The following is a 25,926-nucleotide window of genomic DNA, read 5'->3' as shown; positions in this document are numbered from 1 at the left end:
ACACCACTGTACCTCTTTATGTCAACTCCAAATATCTACTGGTGTATTGATTTTTATTGATGTTATATATACATATATATATGCAATATAAATATAAATTGCTTAAATGTGATGCAAAAACCCTGGTGTGCATTGCTGCCCTAATGATTTGACAGCACAAAATGACTGCAATCTGAGTGTGTTTCATGATTTAAAAAGAGAACCCAGCCATTAGGTTTGCACAAAACAGTGCACTCTTAGTGCCAGTCCCAAGCCCGGATAAATGGGGGGTGGGGGTTACGTTAGGAAGGGCATCCAGCGTAAAACATGTGCCAAATCAAATATGTGGATCACAAACCACAATTTCATACCGGATCGGTCGCGGCCCGGGTTACCAACGACCGTCACAGGCATTATTAGCCAACAGGGTACCCATGGAAATTGGGCTACTGTTGGCCGAAGGAGGAGAAGGAGAGGAGGAAGACGTCTAAAGAGACAGCGGGAAAAGGAGAAGTGTAGGAGAGGGGAGGTTAGGGTTGGCACTTTATATGCTGGTACTATGACTGGTAAAGGGAGCAAGGTAGCTGATATGATGAAGCAAAGAAAGGTAGATATGTTGTGTGTTCAGGAGACCAAGTGGAAAGGGAGTAAGACCAGGAACATTTGAGGTGGCTTTAAACTGTTCTATCATGGTGTGGATAGAAAGAGAAATGGTGTAGGGGTGATTCTGAAGGAAGAGTACAGTAAGACTGTAGTGGAGGTGAAAAGAGTTTCTGATAGAGTGATAAACGTGAAGCTGCAAGTTGAAGAGGTAATGATAAATGTCATCAGTGCTTATGCTCCACAAGTGGGTTGCGAAATGGAGGAGAAGGAAAACATTTGGAGTGAGTTAGATGAAGTGGTAGATGGTGTACCTAAGAAAGAATGATTGGTGATTGGGGCAGACTTTAATGGCCATGTTGGTGAAGGAAAGTAGGTGATGAGGAGGTGATGGGTAGGTATGGTCTTAGGGAAAGGAATGAGAGAGAGATTGGAGACTGTAAGGTGTTGGCAGGGGACAGTTTTTAGCAAGACAGCATTGCATGGTGGTCTTTAGGATGGTTTTGGAGGTGAAGAAGAAGAGGAGGAGAGTGAGGACTGAAAGAAGAATAAGATGGTGGAAACTGAAGGAGGAATACTGTAGTGTGAGATTCAGGGAAGAGGTCAGACAAGGGCGCGGTGGTTGTGAAGATGTGCTGCATGATTGGGCAACTACTGATTAGGGAGACAGCTAGAAAGGTAAGGAATAAAAGATGGAGATGGATATGTGTTGACTAGTGAGGAGAGTGTGTTGAGGAGATGGAGGGTATTTTGAGCAGCTGATGAACGAGCAAAATGAGAGCGAGAGAAGGTTGGATGGTGTGGAGATGGTGAAGCAGGAAGTGGATAGGATTAGTAAGGAGAAAGTGAGTGCAGCAATTAAGAGGATGAAGAGTGGAAAGTCGGTTGGACCAGATGACATTCCAGTAGAAGCGTGGAGATGTTTAGGAGATATGGCAGTGGAGTTTTTAACAAGATTGCTTAACAGGATTTTGGAAGGTGAGAGGATGCCTAAGGAATGGAGGAAGAAGTGTGCTGGTTCCGGTTTTTAAGAATAAAGAAGATGTGCAGACCTGCAGTTACTACAGGGGAATAAAGTTGATCAGTCACACCATGAAGTTATGGGAAAAAGTAGTGGAAGCCAGACTGAAAGAAGAGGTGACCATCTGTGTTCAACAGTATGGTTTCATGCCAAGGAAGAGTACCACAGACGCTTTATTTGCTTTGAGAATGTTGATGAAGAAGTATAGAAGGAGTTGCATTGTGTGTTTGTGGATTTAGAGAAAGTGTAGGACAATGTGCTGAGAGGAGTTGTGGTATTGGTGTGTCTGGTGTGACAGAAGTATGTGAGGGTGGTGCAGGACATGTATGAGGACAGTGTAACAGCAGTGAAGTGTGCAGTAGGAACGACAGACTGGTTCAAGTTGGAGGTTGGATTGCATCAAGGATCGGCTCTAAACCCTTTCCTGTTTGCAGTGGTGACAGATTGACGTCGAGGTCAGACAGGCGTCTCTATGGACTATGATGTTTGCGCATTATATGGTGATTTGTGGTGAGAGTAGGGAGCAGGTTGAGAAGAGCCTGGAAAGGTGAGGTATGTGCTGGGGAGACAGGGAATGAAAGTCAGTAGGAGTAAGACAGAGTACATGTGTGTAAATGAGAGGGAGGGAAATGGAGAGGTCTGGTTGCAGGGAGAAGAGATAATGAAGGCAGAGGAATTCAGGTACCTGGGTTCAACAGTGCAAAGAAGTGTGTTTGAGAAGTGAAGAAAAGAGTGCAGACGGTGAAGTGGCTAGAGAAAAGTAGCAGCAGTAATTTGTGATAGAAGTGTATCTGTGAGAGGGAAAGTTTATAGGACTGTGGTGGGACCTGCGATGTTGTATGGTTTAGAGGCAGTGGCATTGAGAAAAAGACAGGAGGTGGAGCTGGAGGAAGCAGAGCTGAAGATGTTTTTCATTGGGAGTGACAACGATGGACAAGATTAGAAATGAGTTTATTAGATGGACAGCGCATGTAAGATGTTTTGGGGACAAAGTGAGAGAGGCCTGATTGAGATGGTTTGGACATAGGAGGCATAGTGCAGAGGAGGGACACGGGGTATATCAGTAGGAGAATGCTGAGGATGGAGCCACCAGGAAGGAGGAAAATATGAAGGCCAAGAAGTAGGTTTATGGATGTGGTAAAGGAAGACATGCAGGTAGTTGGGTTGAAAGAAGCAGATGTAGAAGACCGGGAGGAATGGAGACAGATGATCCACTGTGGCGACCCCTAATGGGAGCAGCCAAAAGAAGAAGAAGAAGACATTTATATATATGTGTAGGGCAACATACAGAAGTCAAAAGGTTCTACCGCTGCCATAAAATGCGTGTGTGTGTGTGTGTGTGTGTGTGTGTGTGTGTGTGTGTGTGTGTGTGCGTGCGTGCTTGTTTCTTCGTTTGACCTGCAGACATGGCCATAGTGGTTCCTGCCACCATGCCCATGGTAAGCGCGCTGGGTCGCTGGGTCACAGGGGGCACCGGGGCAGGGTATAGGGCAGAAGGGATGCTGTTGGGCTGCACCACTGTGGTGTGATGGATAACGTGGGGCTGTGCAGCGTACACAGGCTGAGTGTAATAGGCTCCCTATAGAGACAGTAGCATTTGAATGTTATTTAGAATGTCAGTTGCTAAAAATAACTTTTCAATCACATTTTTACAAATGTATATTGTTGTATATAATAATAAATAATAATATGAGGATTAAAAGTTCTAACTTCCTCATACTCCAAAATTAAGAAGTTAATTAATGTTGGCAAACTGAGACCAGTTTTTGCATTTTCCTCAATATCAACTAAATATAACAATCCCAAGAGACCCTTAAAAAAGGGAAACCCAAAAATATAGTATATGCACAACTGAATAGTACCTTCAACTGTAAAAAAAAAAATATGAAATGAATAAAAACTAAAAAATAATAGGAAATATGAATATTTTGTGATCCCATTGTATGTATGAATCCCTGAATCTCAATGCACTAGTCATCTGAGGTTGTAAATGTGCAGCCAGCATTTTATAAACTAACATTACTGCACTTGCACTAGTCAAAAATACAATTGATCTCTTTATTTTTACATAATGTGGCATAAATATATATATATATATATATATATATATATATATATATATATATATATATATATATAAAAAAAAAAGATTTATAATACCTACAAATGGCAGATATTAGCTCCCTCAGGCTTTATATTAACTCTTTGTATTAATTTATGCGCGCAAGCGTTGTTCCTCAAGTAAACATCAAGCTTAATAAAGCATACTAAGGGTAAGAAATGAATGCATTTGCATATATACTGTTTTGTATTCTGCATCTTCAGTGCACACATTAATATTGCAGCAAATAGCTACAAATAATTTTACTTTGTCAATGTAAAAGACAATCTTCTACAGACCCCTTTATTAAACCAATTTGCACATAGTTTAACTAATTTTGTTTTTAGAAATAGTAAATGTGAAACTTCCCAAAACACTTCAGAAATATACTATAGGACACGCCTACATAATGCTTCTTAGAGCTTTGAAAGTAGTTGTCTAGACTGGGTTGTGAAAAATGAAACAATCCACCCCCTTTTACTCAATCCTCAGTAAATAATATTAACAGTAATTTTCATAAATGCTGCTGTTAGTCATTTACACCAGCCTAATGCACCACCTCACACACCTCAAATTCCTGCCAGCAGAAAGTTTTCACCCAGTGAAATCTGAATTATCATCTTTCAACACGATGTGGTTCAGTGTTACAAATAAAAGACCCCTGGTCTCAGTCAGAGCTCCCTTACCTGAGTGTAGAGATTCTGTTGGGGATAGGCACTGCGAATGGGGTACATGGCTGAGGGGTATGTGTTTGGAGAGGGGGAATATGGTGGTGGGGCTCCATTCGATTGGGATGGTGGAACTTTAAACGGAGTCCCTGCAGTGTATCCTGAGGTAGAGAACAAAATATGTTTTTAGTGGACAACCAAATGGTGGCACAGGAAAGTCTCAGGAGTGCAGCTGTTTTATCCTTACTCATACTCTGACAAATGGTTTGTTACAAAGACCATTAAAGACACACATATATGTATATATGAGGACAGGGTGGTATGGAGACGGATGATCCGCTGTGGGGACCCCTAATGGGAGCAGCCGAAAGAAGAAGAAGAAGATACAGTGTGTGTGTATGTATATGTATGTATATATATATATATATATATATATATATATATATATATATATATATATATATATAAAAGTCTTTAATGGTCCTTGTAATTTATGAATTTATTTTTTGCATAGGGGTATACATGTACAGAAACCTAAATGTATTCCTTGTGTGAACAGGATATGCATCAGAACCTGAATGTTTTCACAGGTAACAGGTAATATTTCCAGGGATACTGAAAAATAAGTGCAAATGAAAATATACAAATATACCTTAGAGGTCTTAGGGTCACTTGGGTCTGCATTCAATTAAAGAAATGATACACAAGAAACTATTGATATATCAATACAACTCTGATCTAATTGTGTGCTTGGCTTTAATTATGGTTATAATTAATTAATACATACATACATACATACACACATACATACATACATACATACATACATACTAATATAGCCAATGTTTTTACACTCTGACACACACTTGTGGTCCTCCATGGCTTTAAAGTAAAGATATATCTCTCTTTTACAAATGACAAAAATTAGAATACATTTTTTTTAACCAGGACAAAATAATAATACAAAATATCTAAAACAGATTTAACCATCCAATGCATATTATTATTTCTAAACATTACCACTGACAGGAACTGAAAGCTACACAGAGAATTGAAAGTGGTGGAGCTGAACTTTGTATGTACAGCCCATTAGACTCATTTTTTTTTTATCAAGTTTAGAAAAGCTTTTTTAGAACTAAATTCTTCAGTGCACAAAAGTGAGTGAACAAATGTAAACAATAGATGTCTTAAAAAAAAAAAAGAAAAGAAATGAGATTTCTTTGTCTCACTCATTGTGCTAAGAACTTTTGCACTCAACCACAAGATAATGCAAGAATACATAATAAATCATAAAACTCAGAGTAAAGCAAAGTAAAGCAATCGAACCATTCTAAATAAAATAATTATTTCAAGCTATGCTAGTAGACATCGAACTGAAGTGAGCTAAACTAGACATAATAGAGAGACTGAGAAGAGAAACAGAAAAAGAAAAGAAAGAACAAAATAGACAGAGATCAGATGGCGGCCTCCATTATTTACATGCACAAAGAAAAAGCTTCCAAACTGTTATGTGTCAGTCCAAACAAAGCTCTTTACAGACCAGAGATTTAATCCATACTAATCCTCTTGGTATTAAATATATGAGCCACTTATATCTATCCTGCTTATCTTCACTAATGCACTTCGTTTAGACAAGTTATGGGTTTGTTTTCCGAACTTCATGACAAAGCAAATTGTACTGAACTCGACAAACTCATGGCATGGGCCACAGCAGCAAGTCAAACATCACCCGTTCACAGAAATCACAAGAACAGACACAAGCACAGGCAGGGAGGCCACTTTTACTGGAACTGACAGGCACTGAGGCCACACCCCTTTCATTTGAACCGACAGACGGACAAACCATGTCTCTATCAATGAAATGCACAAAGTCCACATCTCTTTTATGGGAACTGACATAAAAAAGGCCAGATCTTATTTATAGGAACTGATCAGCATAGAGGCCCTTGCATTTCAATTGACATGCAGAAAAATCATGCCTTTTCTAAGTAAGGTGAATTACTACTATAGAAAATCATCAGTACAAAATGTAATCAGCATACATAATGTTTTTTTATTTCTTAAGAGCTAGCATGTGAATCCAATAACGCATGCCTTATACATACAGCAACATTCAAATATCCTTAAAATAGAGACAAGACATACTGTATGTCTAATGAGGTTAAGAATGGGCTGGTGTTTAAAAAAATTTATATATAAAAAATATAAACTGTAGGATGCAATATGAAGTGTAATGGTGGAAAGAAATTCCTGCACATTTAATTCATTTACACCTTTGTGTTGTTTCTGAATTCTTATGACAGGCACAAGTCAATGTTCTTCAACGGACTTCTGGGAGAATATTATATGGGAGCATAAGTGGTTCTTGCTAAAACCTTTGCACAAAGTTAGAGGCACACAATTGTATATGATGCCTCTTGATGCATTAGCATTACATTTTCCTATCACTTGAACTAGAAGACCCAAAGCTGTTCCAGCCTGACAATGCCCCTGTGTACAAAGAGAATATCTATCTATCTATCTATCTATCTATCTATCTATCTATCTATCTATCTATCTATCTATCTATCTATCTATCTATCTATCTATCTATCTATCTATCTATCTATCTATCTATCTATCTATACACAGTGAGGAAAATAAGTATTTGAACACCCTGCTATTTTGCAAGTTCTCCCACTTAGAAATCATGGAGGGGTCTGAAATCGTCATCATAGGTGCATGTCCACTGTGAGAGACATAATTAAAAAAAAAAATCCAGAAATCACAATGTATGATTTTTTTAACTAATTATTTGTTTGATACAGCTGCAAATAAGTATTTGAACACCTGAGAAAGTCAATGTTAATATTTGGTACAGTAGCCTTTGTTTGCAATTACAGAGGTCAAACGTTTCCTGTAGTTTTTCACCAGGTTTGCACACACTGCAGGAGGGATTTTGGCCCACTCCTCCACACAGATCTTCTCTAGATCAGTCAGGTTTCTGGCCTGTCGCTGAGAAACACGGAGTTTGAGCTCCCTCCAAAGATTCTCTATTGGGTTTAGGTCTGGAGACTGGCTAGGCCACGCCAGAACCTTGATTTGCTTCTTACAGAGCCACTCCTTGGTTATCCTGGCTGTGTGCTTCGGGTCATTGTCATGTTGGAAGACCCAGCCTCGACCCATCTTCAATACTCTAACTGAGGGAAGGAGGTTGTTCCCCAAAATCTCGCAATACATGGCCCCGGTCATCCTCTCCTTAATACAGTGCAGTCGCCCTGTCCCATGTGCAGAAAAACACCCCCAAAGCATGATGCTACCACCCCCATGCTTCACAGTAGGGATGGTGTTCTTGGGATAGTACTCACCATTCTTCTTCCTCCAAACACGTTTAGTGGAATTATGACCCAAAAGTTCAATTTTGGTCTCATTTGACCACATGACTTTCTCCCATGACTCCTCTGGATCATCCGAATGGTCATTGGCAAACTTAAGACGTGCCTGGACATGTGCTGGTTTAAGCAGGGGAACCCTCCGTGCTATGCATGATTTCAAACCATGACGTCTTAGTGTATTACCAACAGTAACCTTGGAAACGGTGGTCCCAGCTCTTTTCAGGTGATTGACCAGCTCCTCCCGTGTAGTTCTGGGCTGATTTCTCACCTTTCTTAGGATCACTGAGACTCCACGAGGTGAGATCTTGCGTGGAGCCCCAGTCCGAGGGAGATTGACAGTCATGTTTAGCTTCTTCCATTTTCTAATGATTGCTCCAACAGTGGACCTTTTTTCACCAAGCTGCTTGGCAATTTCCCCGTAGCCCTTTCCAGCCTTGTGGAGGTGTACAATTTTGTCTCTAGTGTCTTTGGACAGCTCTTTGGTCTTGGCCATGTTAGTAGTTGGATTCTTACTGATTGTATGGGGTGGACGGGTGTCTTTATGCAGCTAACGACCTCAAACATGTGCATCTAATTTAGGATAATAAATGTAGTGGAGGTGGACATTTTAAAGGCAGACTAACAGGTCTTTGAGGGTCAGAATTCTAGCTGATAGACAGGTGTTCAAATACTTATTTGCAGCTGTATCATACAAATAAATAGTTTAAAAATCATATATTGTGATTTCTGGATTTTTTTTTTTTTTAGATTATGTCTCTCACAGTGGACATGCACCTACGATGACAATTTCAGACCCCTCCATGATTTCTAAGTGGGAGAACTTGCAAAATAGCAGGGTGTTCAAATACTTATTTTCCTCACTGTATATATATATATATCATTAAAAAGTTATTTAAACAAATATTTTTTATCTACAGCTTGATATCGACATAGTGTAATATTTCATAATTTAGATGTTTTATTGCATGTTATGACTTTTCTATTTAATCTTTTTCATGGATCCTTTCCTTTTTAGCTGACTGTCAAAAATCTGACCTTTCCCAAAGAGAAACTTGTGCATGTTTTAGCTAGCTAGTTTTATATATATATATATATATATATATATATATATATATATATATATATATATATATATATATACACACACACACACGCACATCTGTAAATATACGTACTGCAAATGTGAAATAGGATGTCCAAAAAGCTTTTGTCAATTAGGTGTATATTTTATAATAAAAGGTAAATAGTTATTTTTTTTATAAAACCTGTGCTATGTTAGGAGCGATTGTGTTTTTGTAGACGTACACAGTAAAGATTCATTAGTGTACGATCCCTTTCATACACTAATGAATCTTTACTGTGTACGTCGACAAAAACACATAGCTGAATGCAAATGCATTACTCAGACTGAAGATATTCCTTAATAATGGCAAAGCCTGGGGTTTAGTGGTCTAAAGTAAATTAGTCAATGAGTTTACTAATTTGTTGGCAGGAGAATTAACTCCATTTGTTAGATATGCGTTAGGATAAAATGTAAATATATAAACATAGTTCTACTCTCTTAGGTTCATCTCTAGTTGAAGCAAATGAGAAACTTGAATGATCGTGGGTCTGTAAGAGCCAGAATTCGCACAACATGCTGAGAGTGCTGCCATTTTTTCAAGGCCATGGGGTCAATTTCACTATGCCACTGTAGGGATCACGAAGGGTCACGAAGGGTAGTTAACTATATTTGAAAAATAATGCATACCAGAAGTGGTAATTCACAACTGCCCATCGCCTGCATTTCCGTTTATACCTCAAAATACTGTTAATTTGATTTCTTTCTAGACCAGTTTTACTAATTTTCAACCTATTTCTAGCCCTACATATCACGAGCCTTCTTACTAAACATAAAATATTGTTCTAGAACTAGAAAAGAGGCTTGTTATTTATCTAAAAACTTGAATTTTTTCAATTATCTCATTGTGGTTTGTCAGATTGTGTTTTTGTAAATTATTGTGATTAAGTATGTCATTGTGTTTTTGTGGACAGAATCGTAATTTTCCATTATTTCAGTTAGAGTAGCAATATGGATCTGCAAATAAATACACTGCCTGTCCAAAAAAAAAAGATCACACAAATATTTTGTGCACATTCGCTGTGGCATGGTTTCGACAATCTTCTCCAATGTCAACATTTATTCCTGCCCAGAGTTGCAGTAATTTTTAACCAAGATTTTGTATTGATGACGAAAGAGTCGGATCACGGCGCAAAGTCTTCTCCAGCACATCCCAAAGAGTCTCAATAAAGTTAAGGTCTGGACTCTGTGATGGCTGATCCGTATGTGAAAATGATGTCTCATGCTCCCTGAACCACTCTTTCACAATTTTTTCTCACATTGTCATCCTGGAATATGCCTGTGCCAGACAAAAATCCATTGATGGAATAACCTGGTCATTGAGTATATTCAGGTAGTCAACTGACCTCATTCTTTAGGCACATAACGTTGTTGAACTGAGACCTGACCAACTGCAGCAACCCCAGATCATAGCACTGCCCCCACAAGCTTGTAGGGTAGGCAATAGGTATGATGGGGGCATCAGTTCATCTTCCTCTCTTCTTACCCTGATTTGCCCATCACTTTGGAACAGGGTAAATCTGGACTCATCAGACCACATGACCTTCTTCCATTGCCCCAGAGTACAATCCTTATGCTCCTTAACAAATTGAAGCCTTTTTTTTGATTAGCCTCACTGATAAGTGGTTTTCTTAAGGCTATACAGCTGTTTAGTCCAAAGTTCTTGAGTTCCCTTCGCATTGCGCGTGGGGAAATGCTCTTGCTTTCACTATTAAACATAGCTGTGAGTTGTTTTTTTAAAGATTTGATTTCACCCAACGTTTAAGTAATCGCCGATCACGATCATTTAAGATTTTTCATCGAAGATGATGGTTCCCCACTATCCTTTCAGTTTTTAATAATGCGTTGGACAGTTCTTAACACAATATTAGTTGTTTTAACAATCTCCTTCGATGTTCTCTTTGCTTGATGCATGCCAGTAATTTGTTTCTTCTAAAACAGATTTACATCTTTTCCATGACCACTGGATGTCGTCTCGACATGGTTGTTTTAGAAATGAGAAGCTACTTACTGCATCGGGTTAAATAACTTATCAGCTGAAACATAATCATCCATACAGTAATTATCCAATGCGAGGCTCTTACTTATTTACTTAGTTACATTTTAAAACTTAGTTTTTTGGACAGCCAGTGTGTAAATGTGTGCATAAAAATAGAAATGCCTAGAAATACTTTATCTGTTTATTATATAATTGCACACCTTTGAATGTGTGTTAACCAAACTGAATTAAGTATCAGTAACAGTGCTGCAGTATAAACAAACAGATACAATATATGGCAGACGTTTTGGGGTCTCAAATTGGGAAGCATTTAACTGTATTGCACTATTTTGTATGCTGTAGACTTACATTTTTCCTTCAGTGGAAATAAGAGGCCCCAAACCTGTTCCAGCATGACTATTTCCCTGTCTACATAGATTATGGATAAAGTTGGAGTGAAAGAACTCGGGGTCCTGCACAGAATCCTCAAAACCTAAAAGTGGCTAAATGCTTCCCTCTTTTTTTTTTTTTATGAGGCCTAGATTCGAATTAGATTTTGATCTAGCATAGCATTAAAAAGATGCATTATACTTACTGCATTGAAAGTATGTGTGCATGTGTGTGAGATATGTTATTAAAAAACAGTTCCTATTGTTTTAATGTGGTGTAATAAGAGTATTTGCTGAATGATTGTGTGACGAACTGTGTTCATCCACAATTACCCAAATAAAAACCCACATATTCTGTCCAACCACAAGGGGGCAGTGTTAGTCTATGATACCCAATAGTGAAGGAAAACGAGACAAAACCTTATGCTTTTAATGTCACTGTAATTTATAATTCTTCGCATTAATCGTTTATCGCTTTTGTTCACAGGAACAAGCAACGGAATAAAAAAAAAATACATAAAATATTATATATCTAATGTCAAATAAAATATGTTTTATGTTAATTTTAGACAAAAGCTCTAGAGCACCTATATCGACTGTGAACTAAAATGACTGTAAATTTGGATTTTCTGGGTTGCCTCTGTCTCCCACACTTTCCTCTCATCCACCAAAAATGTATTCAGGTCAAATGGCTTTCATGTTCTTCTGCTGTTCTTTACCCTTGACCCAAAAAATGTGATGGTTTACGCATGCTCGGGTGCTTTTCTTCTTATTATGACTGAAAAAGCGATTATCCGACTTACAATATGAACTGGCAGCTCAAACTGGCCATTTTCTGTGACCTCTCAACCATAAATTTACCCTCTCCGAAACTGTCACTGATTCAGTTTCCTTTCCGATTCTGTGTGAAATCCAGATCATATGTCATAGAGATCACACCGTTTCCCCATTCTAAAGTATGATGTGAACATTAACTGAAGCTCATAAAATAATCTGCATGATTTTATGCATTGTGCTGCTGTGTCATGATTGAACACATACCTAAGTAAGTAAGCAGTTATTCAGATGTACATGTGCACCTATTTCTAACAAAAGCAAGCCTTAGAGACAGAAAGATGAGGAAAAAAAGATGGATGCTACACTGTACAGTGCCAGCTCGACTCTCCACAGGTGTCAATACACAACCAGCAGTTCACACACATGCCCAGACGGGGCACGATGCCCAGTGTGTGTGTTTCTGCTCTAAACTCTGCCTACACTTTTTCACACCCATCTGTTAGGATGGAGAGAACAGGACATCTCATCTACTGGATGCTGTCCAAAACTAAAAGTTTAATCCGATGCCGTTTACATCTACAGTTCATCATCTACATAGATTAACATAGAATCTACATAGAGTTTTGTAGCCTTTGCTTCATTATTTTATTATCTTGGCTGTATGTTTAGGGTCGTTGTCCAGTGGGAAGATCAACCGTCGCCCCAGTCTGAGGTCAGGTGCAGGTTTTCATCAAGCATGTCTCTGTTCATTGCTGCATTCATCCTTCCCTCGAGCCTGACTAGTCTCCCAGTTCTTGCAGCTGAAAAACATCCCCACAGTATGCGGATGCCACCACCGTGCTTTACTGTAGGAATGGTTTTGGCCAGCTGATCAACCATGCCATGTTTCCTCCAAACATGGCGGTTGGCATTCAGGCTGTCATGTGCCTTTTACTGAGAAGTGGCTTCTGTCTGGCTACTCTACCATACAAGCCTGATTGGTGGATTTATGCAAAGATGGTTGTTCTAGAATACAATCCTTCTTCTCAATAAAATCCTGTCTCAGAGGTCTACAGACAATTCCTAGGACTTCATTGCTTGGTTTGTGCTCTAACATGCACTGTTATCTGTGGAACCTCATAAAGACAGGTGTGTGCCTTTCCAAATCACGGCCAACCAACTAAATTTACCACAGGTGGACTCCAATCAAGTTGTAGAAACATCTCAAGGATGATCAGTGGAACCAGGAAGCACCTGAGCTTAATGTTGAGTGTCATGGCAAAGGCTAAGAATTCTTATGTGCATGTGATTTTTTTCATTTTTTTTTTTTTTTATAGTTTGCAAAGATCTTAAACAACCGTCTTTCACCTTGTCATTATAAATAGAAAATAAGGAATATAATCCATTTTGGAATAAAGCTGTAACATAACAAAATGTGGGAAAAGTGAAGCGCTGTGAATATTTCCTGGATGCACTGTAGCTATTTTGCCAAGCCTTCTACTGTCCTTCTACTGAAAACCTTATTTTCACATACTTATTATAAAAATATATATTTGATGTACATTATGAGTAAGATGTTTAAGAGGTGGAATGTTTGTCTTGAGAATGAGCTGCTTCTGGATGTCGAAATGAACGGAATAGAATGGAAGAAAGAGCGGTTATTTGTTTGTCAGATTTATGTGAAATTTCATTGTATCCAGCAGTTTAGAGATTATGGAATCAGTCCAAACATATATAAGGTCACAGCCAGGTCAAATGTCTGAAACAGTTTTTTTTCTAATAGCACTTTACTGTTCGGCATACAGAAAACAGTTCAGGTTCAAGGCACATTTTCTTTAAAAGGTTAATTAATTTAGTACGCACCCTGTTTTCGAATACATTAGAGCACCATATACAAGGTGTATCATTATGGGCTGTAGACATTGCATTATGCAACATATTTAAAGCCTCCAAAAATTCCCAATAATCATGACATCTATATTCATATGTAACCTAATATAATCTTATGTGACTTACCTTATTTTTATGCCAATTTTGTTTCTAACACACTATGATATTGCTCATATATTTAAATACAGTGATCTTGGTAAGAGATATAAAATCTATCCCAGGTTGGAGATGCAAAATCCACTTCAACCAATGTCTACCTTTTGACCTGATTGGCATTTTTATTTTACAAAATGATAAAGGAAAATTTGTCTTGTTCTTGTCTTCAATTAAATTACATATATATACACATTCCACAAATGCTCATGGTTTATTTTATGGTCATTTGAAGCATATAATTTAGGAACATCGAAGTGTTGTTGACAGTGGAGACTTCTATGTTGGCATCAAATTCTACTTGTTGTATAAGGAAGTATGCGGCATACTGTGTGTGCATGTGTGTGTGTGCTTTCTTACCTGGAGGGTACCCTGGACTACCTGTCTGATAGAGACTTGGTGTGTAGGCAGGTGCTGCAGTAGGATAGCCTGCTGGGTAACCTAACAAACACGAACACAGCGGAGAAAATGTCAGTTCGTGTCTCAAAAGGATGATGACTAAGAGTCTAATTTAGTCATCAGCTGTGATATACTAATGTAGATCTTCCATGGCAACGTCAGAACATTTGGTGAATAAGAGGGAAAGAGAGAGAGAAAGAGAGAGAGGGCGAGAAGGAGAGAGAGAGAGAGAGAGAGAGAGAGAGAGAGAGAGAGAGAGAGAGAGAGAGAGAAAGAGAGAGAGAGAGAAGAAAAAGGTAGAGCGCAGGCTTGGTGATTGAACAGGATGGGCCCAGATGGTGTTCATTACCACTCGTCTGTCTTAATAAGATACAGTTGAGCAAGTGCGAAACACATAGCACCCACTGCCATACTGAACAGCAGAGCTGTCAGACACACACACCCACACACACACAAATCAGACACAACTCTCCAGGAACAATAAGTTGAAACTGCCAGGTCTGATGTAGAGTGAGCTGGTCCCACTGTATCTGATGTAATAAATACTGTTTCTCAGAAATCACCTACAATGCAGATACATGGCTATATATTATTATCATATTTATGTACCAACTGAACAACCGAAGTGTGCTCAGAAAAATGTATTTACTATTAACAGTAATATTAAATAAGACAGCTAGTGTGCTGTCAGAAATTACCAAGGGCTAATTTCACACAGGCTTCACAAAAAAAAAACGACCTAATATTTGCTAACATAAGGAAAAGTATTAAATATATTTATATAGTGTAGCTATTACTATTAATGGTACTGTGCATCAATCTATAAAATTTATGTACACTGTAAAACCAAAGGTTTGTGGACACCTAACCATCACACCCATCCATGCTGGAAAAACAAAACAAAACAACAAGAACAATTAAAGAAATTCTAAAGATTTCCACTACAAATACCATTACAATCAATCAATTGGTAACCATTATTCCATGATTTTCATTACAATAAAAAATAGCAAAGGAACCTTTGTGGAAACATATTGGAATCTGACTGCTTAATGATGTCCTAATGATCGCTGTTGGTGTTCAGTAGATACCAATATGTGATGTGCCCAATGGATGTTATAAATGAGAAATAGAACACTTTGTACAACATGCTACCAATATAAATACAAGCTAAGTATCAGTAGAGACAACAGGGTTATACCATGTATATATATTATATATAACAAGGGTTATATATGTATTTTTATTACAACAGAATTGCTGATTATAACCATGAAAAAAAAAAATAAATAAATAAAAAAAAAAAAATATATATATATATTTTTTTTTTAGCAGGGATATGCTAGTGTACTAATGCCCATGATGCTGAATGCTAGAAATCAAGCTCTAAAATCTCCCAAAACCTACTTCTCCTAAGCAAGCTATTTTTTTTGTAGTGAGTATGCTATCATGCAAGCATTTTAGGTCTGGAAAAAAAGCAATACCTACGCAGCAGCATGCAGGAACACTTTCTCAAAATATTTATGACCGGGAGCACTTTCTTATGACACTGATGGCCTGTAAGTTGGTAAGGATGTACCAATTCTGACACTTATTAAGAATTTTTTATTTATTTCTTTTTTTTTTTTTTTTAGAAAAACAAGAATTCAGGGAATGCTGATCCAGTGGAAAATTATTTTTTTTCCATATATTAGTATGTAGTATGTATATAGGGGGGAGTGGTGGCTCCAGCGGTTAAGGCGCTGGGTTACCGATCGGAAGGTTGGGGTTTCAAGCCCCGGTATCGCCAAGCTGCCACTCTTGGGCCCTTGAGCAAGGCCCTTAACCCTCTATGCTCCAGGGGACCCTAACGAGAAAAATAAATCAAGGACCGTGACGTCGGAGCGACGTGGGGCCGCCTTCCCGTGGGCTCACCACCTGCAGGAGGGACCGTTAGGGACCGGTGCTGAGAGGATTGGGCAGCAGTCGAAGGCGGGGGCCCTGACAGCCCGATCCCTGGACACGGAGAAGTGTCTGGGGAATCTGCTTAGACTGCTGCCCCCGCGACCCGAATTACGGATAAGCGGGAGAAGATGAGATAAGATGAGATGAGATATATTAGTATACACTCAATAATCCAAACACAGCTGGCCAAATAGCACATTGTTCAAACTTTGATAATTTCTGTCTCCTCAGCATTCTCCCTTTCTATTGCTCCTTGCAGCCATACGTCTTATCTTTTTTATATATATATATATATATATATCTCATGAATAAGTACTGACACATCTTTCTTCTGTCACCTCCATAAAAGACTGCAAGTATCGCATAATTGCAGTGTAACAGCTCTACACCTGTCTCTATCTTTCTCTCTATAATTGACTCTTAGATGTTCACAGCAATGCGGTCGACACTACAGTGCTATCCTTTGAATACACACACATGCCAGTGGCATTCCCCGGTGAAAAGCAGGAAATATGCTGAATTAAACATGTGCTGAACAATTATAGAAGCAAAAAATACAGTATGTCCATGCATATTATTGCTGTCCGACAGTAAGAGAAGGACAATTTTCCTTATACAAGAATCTTATACAAGAATACCACATCGTGATACTATGCAAAATTTTTAATAAATAAATACATAAGTAAGACTAATGAGTTTCATTAAACTAATAGTTTCCTATAACTTACTCTACGTGGCCATTGCGGAGGGAATTTTTTTAACACACTATATTTGTATTTTGATGTAATATGACAATTAAATGAACTAAATGAGTTTAGTTTTCACCAATATTCCTGTATTCATTTAAGCAAAAACATTTAAAGATTTTTCTAAAAAAGAAAAACAAATTATTTGTTCATTTAAAGAGACATTTTATTTTCTCTCTATTATTTAGTATTGCCCGTTAATAAAGAAAAAGTACTGGAATAAACGTCAGAATACTCTAATACTAAAATAATCGATAGCAGCAGCCCTAATTAACTGTGAGTATTAATTATGTGTTTGAACAGCAATTATGGACAGTAAGTATAGTTGATGTGTACAAAGACATTAAATATTCAGGTTTTTGAATAGAGAGAATGTGAATGATGATTATGAATGAGAGATTCAATTATTAGTATGGACAGCAAGCATTGATAAGTATGGATAGAGAGAATGAACAGTGAGTACTGATAGTATTTACAATGAATTTTGACAATGATTATGGATGGTGAGTATGGACAGTGAGTACTCATGATGAGTATGGAAAACAAGTACTGACTCTGGATAGAGAGATTGAACTTTGAATATGGACAGTATGGATAGTGGGTGTTTATAATGAGTACTGATTATGGGTATGGACAGTGATTACTGATAATGAGAAAGGATGAGTATGGACAGTAAGTACTGCAAAAGAATATGGATGGCAAGTAGGAACAATAAGTGATGGCAAGTACAGACATCCAGTATTGACGATTGCGAGTGTGGTTTGTGAGTATTGGAGATTAGTATTAGGTTATTTATGAATGGAATAAATGAGTATGGATGGTGAATAAAAACCTGAAAAATAATTATGGAAACCAATGGATGATAATGGCAATAATAAATCAAGTATAGACATCTATTATGGTTGGCAAAATAAACATCAAGCATAGACAGTGAGGCTAAAATGCATAGAAGAAACCAAATGTTGTTCTCGACAACAAACAAAAGCACTTTAAATTCTGTCTCTTGAAGATGTTAAAAATGACTGCAAGTCAGCACTTAGTTCCCAGTGCAACAATGGATTTTATAGTGTTTTCTCTGCAGACTATCTAGGCAGCTAATATCTCCTTACTTGCATTACTCTCATAACAATGATTCTCACCTGTGTATGCCATGGTTTTAGGGTTTCCATAAGGAGTCCCAGGCTGCACTGGACTGTACACAGGGTTCATACTGGATACTCTGCTCTTGCTGAGAGAGAGAGAGAGAGAGAGAGAGAGAGAGAGAGAGAGAGAGAGAGAGAGAGAGAGAGAGATAGAGAGAGAGAGAGAGAAAGAGAGAGAGAGAGAGAGAGAGAGAGAGAGAGAGAGAGAGAGCAATAATACAGAGGAAAGTAGGAAAATATTAATTCCACACAAATACACTCTGCAAAACCAACCCAAAACCAAAAGACAGCTAAAATCTTTCAAAAGACAAATATGTAAAACATATGGATAGGAAAAACAGATGACATGGAATTTGGGTGTCCAAGCCAAGAGAAATCAGGCAGAGATGAAGACTCACACACAAACAACTGAAGGCAAATACACAAACAAAAAGTGACAGATACGCAGAGATCAAGAGAGAAACACACAAACAGAGAAAGAAAGAGAAACACAGAGAGACACACTTAGTTACACAGCTATAAGATAACATCCCTGTAGCATTTATACAGCATTCTTTTGTGTGTATAATCCACAGAATCTATGGAAAATGCCAACAAGTGTTAATGTTCTTCCTGTGCATAAAATCTAAGCTTTGTCTGGCAGTTTCAGCTCATGTCCTCTCCTAATAGAGAAACAGTGGCTGCTAACTTGCAATTCTACAAAACTTTTTCCTGTGATATTCTGAAAAGAAAAAAAAAAAGTCAGGCCGGGTTATCTAATTTGTAAAACCAGGTAAAAGTAAAACCTTGTAAAACAATCCGCGTGACCTGTTTTCCATTTTTATGTTTTTTTTTTTTTCAAGCCAGACATTTTAACCATAGCTGCTAGCCCAGTAGTCTGATAGTTAGCATCAATTTGAGCATACTAACAACGCTAGCAAGTTATATAGGCTAGATATTGATTACAGATTTGAGCAAAAGTTTCGCCTGATTGTTTCAATTAATTTGTAAATAGATATTAGATTTTGTCCTATGAGTGAAAATGACACTGCTTAAAGTCATATTCACAACTGTGAATATGTTAATATTTACATTTTGCATTATCTTTGCTTTTTATGTATTCTGTATGATGAAAAACAGCATTTCCAGATGTAACTGGACCTTAAAAAATGTTTCTGATGATTAAAAAAAACAGTTTATTGTGGTGTGGAAAAACATTGAATGCCCTATTCATTTTTCCATTTCCTATCTGAGATGCTGGACCTGGACATTTGTGTCAGAAACATAGTATGCACAGGACATCAGTTGTCCCATTCATAAAAGATGATAAATTCTAATGCTATCAGAAATTAATTTAAGCAGCTTCTACTTATTTTAAAAACACCTGCACTTACACCGGTCCTTTGTGAATAAAAATGCAGATTTTCATGCTATACTCTATATTTAGTGTACAAATGTATTATTTTTATTGTTGACCATTTTATTATTAAAAGGTGGTGAAAAGAGCAGCACATAGATATTTTACAATACATTTGGCATGTAAAGGAAACATTTAGGTAAACACACACACACACACACACCCCCTCAAGGTAGATATGGGGTTGTTTTGGACAGTACCAGTCTCTACACTGACCTCTTCAGGCTGCTGTCTGTCGGGTAGAGAAAAGTGTATTTGTCAGAGGGGGGTCCGCCTGCCATTCTCACTGAAGCAAAGGCAAATGAAGGAGGGATGGATATGCAAATCTGAAATAGCAAATAAAAAACAAGAAAGAAAGAAGGAAAAAAGATAGAAAGAAAAACAAATAGAAAGAAATATAGAAAGAAAGAAAAAACAAAAGGAAAGCAAGGTCATGGTTAGAAAAAGCACAATTGAGCAAAGCGAAGCACAGCAACAAAAAAACGGGTAAAGCTGAACAACAAAACAGCTGAGAGAGAGAGAAAGAGAGAGAGAGAGAAAGAGGTAGAGACAGTCAGTCAGTCAAAGAATGTGCAAGAGACAATCAGAAAGGTACAGAATCAATGAGAGTCATAGAAAAAATGAAAAGCAGAATTTTCTAGGATCAGAGAAAAGGGTAGTCAGTGTTAACAAGAGTCAGAAAGAAAGAGATTTAGAGCAGCTATCATAGTCAGAAAATGTCAGAGCGTGAGTGAGAAAAAGAGAGTCGGACACAGAGACACTGTGAATGTGTCAGAGACACAGTCGGAGAGGGTCAGAGAGTCAGTAAGAAAGTGAGTCAGTGTCAACAAAAGTCAGAAAACATAGATTTGGAACAAGCATCAGTGAGTCAAAGAGAGCGAGAACAAAAGAGAGAGATGTTTAAAAATGTCCGAGACAGTCAGAGGAGGAGAGTCAGAAAGTGTCAGATCGACTGCAAAGACTTTTAGATAGTGTGAGAGTCATAGATAGTTTTAGAATCAGAAAAAGAATGGGTCAGAATGTCAGTCAATGAGAAAGAGTCAGACAGATAGAATTGCGCAGTTTACAAGCTGCAATGGCATGAAATGTTCAACTCATGAGAAGCACTGTGCATGTGCATGTGTGTGCACACACTATAGAATCATGAATCAAAAATAAATTTTTTTAACTAAAGGTATTTGAAGGTACCGTAGATTTAACACTCCAGCCAACTGTTCTGTTCCTCCACCTCCATCTTCTCTCCTTTCTACTCTTTTTTTATTCCTTGTTTTCTCCAAATTCTTTACTTTCTCCATGACTACCTCCCCACTCCCTTAGTGATCCCTCCATTTCTTTCACTTCTCATCAACTCTCAATCTTACTGTTTATTTTAAATGTTTTCTACCACCGAGAAAACATGTTTAAAGCTGCCTCTGAGATCATGCCTCCTTCACAGATACTCTGATCCATTCAGTCACTTCAAAACTTTTTTCCTGACTATACACACACCATGGCTGTGTTGTAAATATTGACTTGTGTTTCGTGTTTAGGAATCATACAAGTGTGCATATACTTATTCAAAGCATGTGATTTGATTATCAAATAATGCTGTTATATATTGTATTCACGACATGAAACAGCATATATAACCAGAGAGTGCTGTATTTATACAGATATTTATGAATATTTGTGATTTGTCCTTATAAAGATAAGATTTGGTGCCGAAGTGTAACGACACGTACACAGACACACAAAAATCAAAATTAAAATGTTATACAATATTGGTGGCCCCTTAATATACATTTTTCATACATTGAAAATAAGTATTGCGTAAATATGGACCTGAGATTTCCACTTTCATATAAGTGGAACATTCAACATTATAACAATACAAAAACTACAGCATAATAATGGCACAGTGTTTGTGCAAATCATAAACTCAGCAGCTAATCAATTAACAAAAGCTGAATGCAACGAAATGAAGCTAAATTCTTCAGTAACTCTATCACATCACACAAAAAAACATCTGAAATAATGCCTCAAATATTCAGGCACAGGAAACACAAGCACATGTTTTCCCTTATTGGTTCTTTAGTGTTCTTAGCCAGAAAGAATCAAGCTAGGACACATAAAGGGGTGTGTCTGAAGCATGGGCCATTTTATTTTACATTTCATTGTTGCTGTAAACACTAAACTGCTCTATAAAGCTCAAACATGTTGTTGAGTTCTTGAAGAGAACTGGGTTCTCCTCTATACATGAGCATACTAGACTACTAACATAAAAAAAACAGCATGGTTACAATTTGTCTTTTTAAAATTTCCCTATAGATAGAAAGAAATGCATTACGGCATGGTGAAATTGATTCTTCGCATATTCCAGCTTGTTAGGAATTTGGGGTCGGAGTGCAGGGTCAGTCATGATATAGTGCCCCTGGAGCAGAGAGGGGTAGAGGCAGAAAAGTGGCAACTAGGCAGTGCTGGGGCTTGAACCCACAACCTTCCGATCAATAACCCAGAGCCTTAACCCTTGAGCTAGCACTTTGCTTCAGAGAAGGAAATATGGGCTTGTTTATGCTGAATGATGTACTGTACTATGCAGGTGAATGCACACTAAAATAACTAATAACTAACAAACTAACTAAAATAAACAAATAAATAAGATTGACAAGCCTAAAATAGGAATCTTCTAATGGTCTTTAACGGTCATTGGTCAGGAAATTTGCAAAAGTTTTGCTAATAGATAAAGTAACTCAGTATAGGATAGCCTGCTACTTTGATTTCTTAAGGTTTAAGTCTTGTGCAGACAATTTTTACACAAAGAAGAGTCAATCCATTCAGTACTGATCAGCTTCAGAGTATGAATGTGAACTAAGAATTTGCATCAGAATTGTAATCAGATTTTACCTGTACAAGACAAAGTAAATTTCCATGTTTCTAGCTTTTCCTACAAATAGTTCACTGCAGCACAATTACGCAAACAAACGGTTCTCTCAGGAGAGTCTCTGGAATGATTTGTTAAGACCATTGCTATACTGGGCATGGCTCATTTTCCCCTCAGGAGTGTATAGTTGAATGCAGTGACTATTCATTTTGAAAGTCTTATATCAATGCTGTATTGTTATAACTCTGATCTGGTCCTATGAGATCATGTTTATAAAAATTGCAGCTTTTACTTGAGAAACTAAAACTAAAAAAAAAACCCTAATCCTTAAATATATACTTTTGGCTACCAAGCTTAAAATGATGAAGTCAGGCTTAGATTTAGATGGTACAAAGAGGTAATTAGCCTCATTAATAATTATAATCAATGGTACACCATAAGGACAGAAACCAATCTGTGTGTGTTAATTCTACCTACAAATCTGTAAGAGCAAAGTGCACATACACACACCTACATGTAGGACAGATATCCTAATTTCCCCAAATTCACCTTTTAAGCCTACTTATTTCACCACAAAGCAGCCAGTAAAAAGCTTTATAAGTATGCATTCATGTACTCACTTGAGTATCCAGAAAAAGCACCCTTCCTCCCTTTTTAGCTCTCTTGCTCAACCCACAGTGCCATTTTCCTTTGTCTGAAGGACACTAATGAGGTCACGCTTCTTTTCCATTTCTTACTTACTCTTAATCTATTCCACCATCTCCATCTATTCCACCATCTCCATTTCATTAAAAAGGCATATACTTTTCTCACTTGATCCCCTCACACTATTTTATATCACTTTCCACCATTCTCGTTCTAGCCCCCTGCTTTACTTCACCCCTCAATCTCTTTTCCATTCCACCTCCCCCTCTCTTTCTTCACAACTGAGTCTTCCATTTCTTTGTCCCTTCTTATTTACTCTCATTCCTCCCATCTACATATGCTCTTCCTATCCTGCTTTTATTCATCACCTTAGGGGTGTTCAAATCATAAAAAATGATCAGCTAGACCACCAGGCATGGGAACATCGCAGTGTGCTGCCCAGTCCCCTGGTTTAGGTGAATGGTAGCTCAGTGGTTAAGGTGCTGGGTTACTGATCAGAAAGTCGGGGGTTTAAGCCCCCGGTATCTCCAAGCTGCCACTCTTGGGCCCTTAAGCAAGGCCCTTAACCCTCTGTGCTCCAGGGGCGCCGTATCATGGCCGACCCTGGGCTCTGACGCCAGCTTCTGAGCAGGCTGGGATATGCGAAAAACAAATTTCACTGTGCTGTAATGTATATGTGACAAATAAAGGCTATTCTCTATTCTCTCTCTAGTTGGCTGACAACCTAACTGACCAGGCTAAAAAATTGGTATAGATTGTAACATAGTAAAGTGTGGCTGCCTTATTTACTCAGGGCCAATAATAAAGACTAAATTTGTAAACACACTACAGTAGTGAGTGACAAACACCATTATAACAACTCAATTAAGGAGTGGGTAAATTACTTAATTACTTAAATTACCCCTCACACAATCTTAGTTCCTACTTACAATTAGTTCCAAAATATTCATTGAAGAAAATAGCTTATAATTCTGGTTTTATTGTGTGCCTTTATGTATGACCTCTCAATAAATGTATATAGAGACAAAATAGAGTTTGGCACGTGAGAAAAGTAAGAAAAAAAAAAAAAATGAATTACAAAAATACCAACGATTATTGGAGTGCTTGAAATTACTACACTTGAACAGCTTGTATTGCTTTTAACTAGCATGGCGCCTGGCATCTAACATGTGACACAAATTTTTACACTGATTAGAGTGTTATGTGCACAAGCAAGGGTGACTGTAGGCCACAAAACCACAGGGTGAGTGTCACAGCTAATCACAGCCATGCTATGTTTAGTGTTTGCTGAACAACTGCATTATTTGTTTTACACAATTGTTCCTAAGAAAGTAACAACATTTACCTGACATTCCAGACACAACATGTTTTGTTCACTGTAACTACACAAGTGAAATTGATTCCAAAGAAGATATTTTATTTTTTTTAGCACCAACTTTATAGCCCTTTGTCTGGCTGGCTAGTTAGCTTACATCGCTTTGATAGATACATAGATAGATAAAACTCTTGTCATTGCATAGTACAGGTACACAGCAACGAAATGCAGTTTAGCATCTACCGGAAGTGTAAATAGTAGCAATTGTGCAAGGTAAATATGTACGTATATGTACAGCATGTAATACATATGTACAGTAAATAAATATAAAGGCTATATGCTATATAGCACTGTTGAAAAGTACAAGTAAATTGTTATATGGCAGTGAAAAAAAATTTGCAATAAGCTGAATAAACAAGTTCACTAAGTATATTTATACATATATGTGAAATATTAAGCAGGAGGTACAGTATGTAGGGTATATACATGAGGGGTATATAATGAGGGGTATATAAATTACAATGTACATATTGCATATTGTATGTACAACTGTACTGTGTTCTGTATAAACACTATGCTATTGAAGTCTTTGTTTAAGAAGCTTTTGTTAAAATTGGCTTACTTTTTTTTAATTCTCACAGCCAATATGTGGTTACATATTTAAATTCAAAAAGTGCATAGTTTGACATGTCCACTGATGTCGCTAACTCTCTCTTAAGAATTTTAAAAGTGTACGAATCGAACGATACAAGTAATACAATTTCCCAGTACGGTTACATTGAAAATATAAATTCCTGCTTGACCAAATAAATAAACCAGAACCAACCATTGAAAAATTTGCATTTAACTAGTTATGAGATATACAGCCTTACAGTGGTGCCTCTAGTGAGTTTACCTGTGTAGAACATAATAAAGCCACAATTAATGAGAAAATAAAAAGCATACCCACTTCCTTACTAGAATTCTTATGCCTTTTATGAAGTCACTTGTAAATCAACCTAAAATTGCTATTACTGGGAGATAGCCAAGTGGGTAAAGCTTTGTAGAATTTATTTGGAAGTCAACCATTGTTAACGATCCAATGAACTGACCTGAATCGATCTAAGAGGGTTAATCAAGTTCAGATGTCTGATATTGTAGAAAAATATCATAGAAGAATGATGATTTTATATCAAATGGATTATTGAATAGAAAGACAAAATGTAAGTAATATTTTATAATACATTTATGAATTCTATGGATAGACTTATGGTTGTGATTTTTAAATCGTAAACTGAATAACAAGATCTTGTTATTATATTATTATATATTATCATGATTGGGCTAAAGTGAAATACATTGGATAAGTCCCAGTTATATACAGTAATAATATTTATACTTTATTCATACTGTATTTAACTTAACATCCATGGCAACTGATTGCTACAATTTAATAGTTAGCTTTTGTTAG

The 25,926-nt window shown here is 37.4% G+C and overlaps 1 protein-coding gene and 1 long non-coding RNA gene across 4 annotated transcripts in view; one reads left to right on the top strand and one right to left on the bottom strand.

Moving 5' to 3' along the window:
- Nucleotides 1–25,926, top strand: part of LOC310732588 — a 325,505-nt gene that overhangs the window by 274,270 nt on the left and 25,309 nt on the right. The window lies entirely within an intron of this gene.
- fam168a (family with sequence similarity 168 member A) overlaps nucleotides 1–25,926 on the bottom strand; it is a 42,651-nt gene that overhangs the window by 4,755 nt on the left and 11,970 nt on the right. Inside the window, exons 2-6 of one of the 3 annotated variants that reach the window (XM_083553177.1) lie at nucleotides 19,873–19,982; nucleotides 18,258–18,346; nucleotides 14,390–14,470; nucleotides 4,388–4,530; nucleotides 2,999–3,179 (exon numbers count right to left, since the gene is read on the bottom strand). In XM_083553177.1, the coding sequence (XP_083409303.1) occupies nucleotides 2,999–3,179; nucleotides 4,388–4,530; nucleotides 14,390–14,470; nucleotides 18,258–18,346; nucleotides 19,873–19,937 (559 nt within the window). In that variant the 5' untranslated portion in view covers nucleotides 19,938–19,982. The remainder of the gene's footprint in view (nucleotides 1–2,998; nucleotides 3,180–4,387; nucleotides 4,531–14,389; nucleotides 14,471–18,257; nucleotides 18,347–19,872; nucleotides 19,983–25,926) is intronic. The other 2 variants (XM_083553178.1, XM_083553179.1) reach the window with 2 other exon arrangements.

Source organism: Silurus aristotelis (genome assembly GCF_946808225.1).
Source record: "Silurus aristotelis genome assembly, chromosome: 10".
Lineage (NCBI taxonomy): Eukaryota > Metazoa > Chordata > Actinopteri > Siluriformes > Siluridae > Silurus > Silurus aristotelis.
This window is presented reverse-complemented; position numbering and strand designations above follow the sequence as displayed.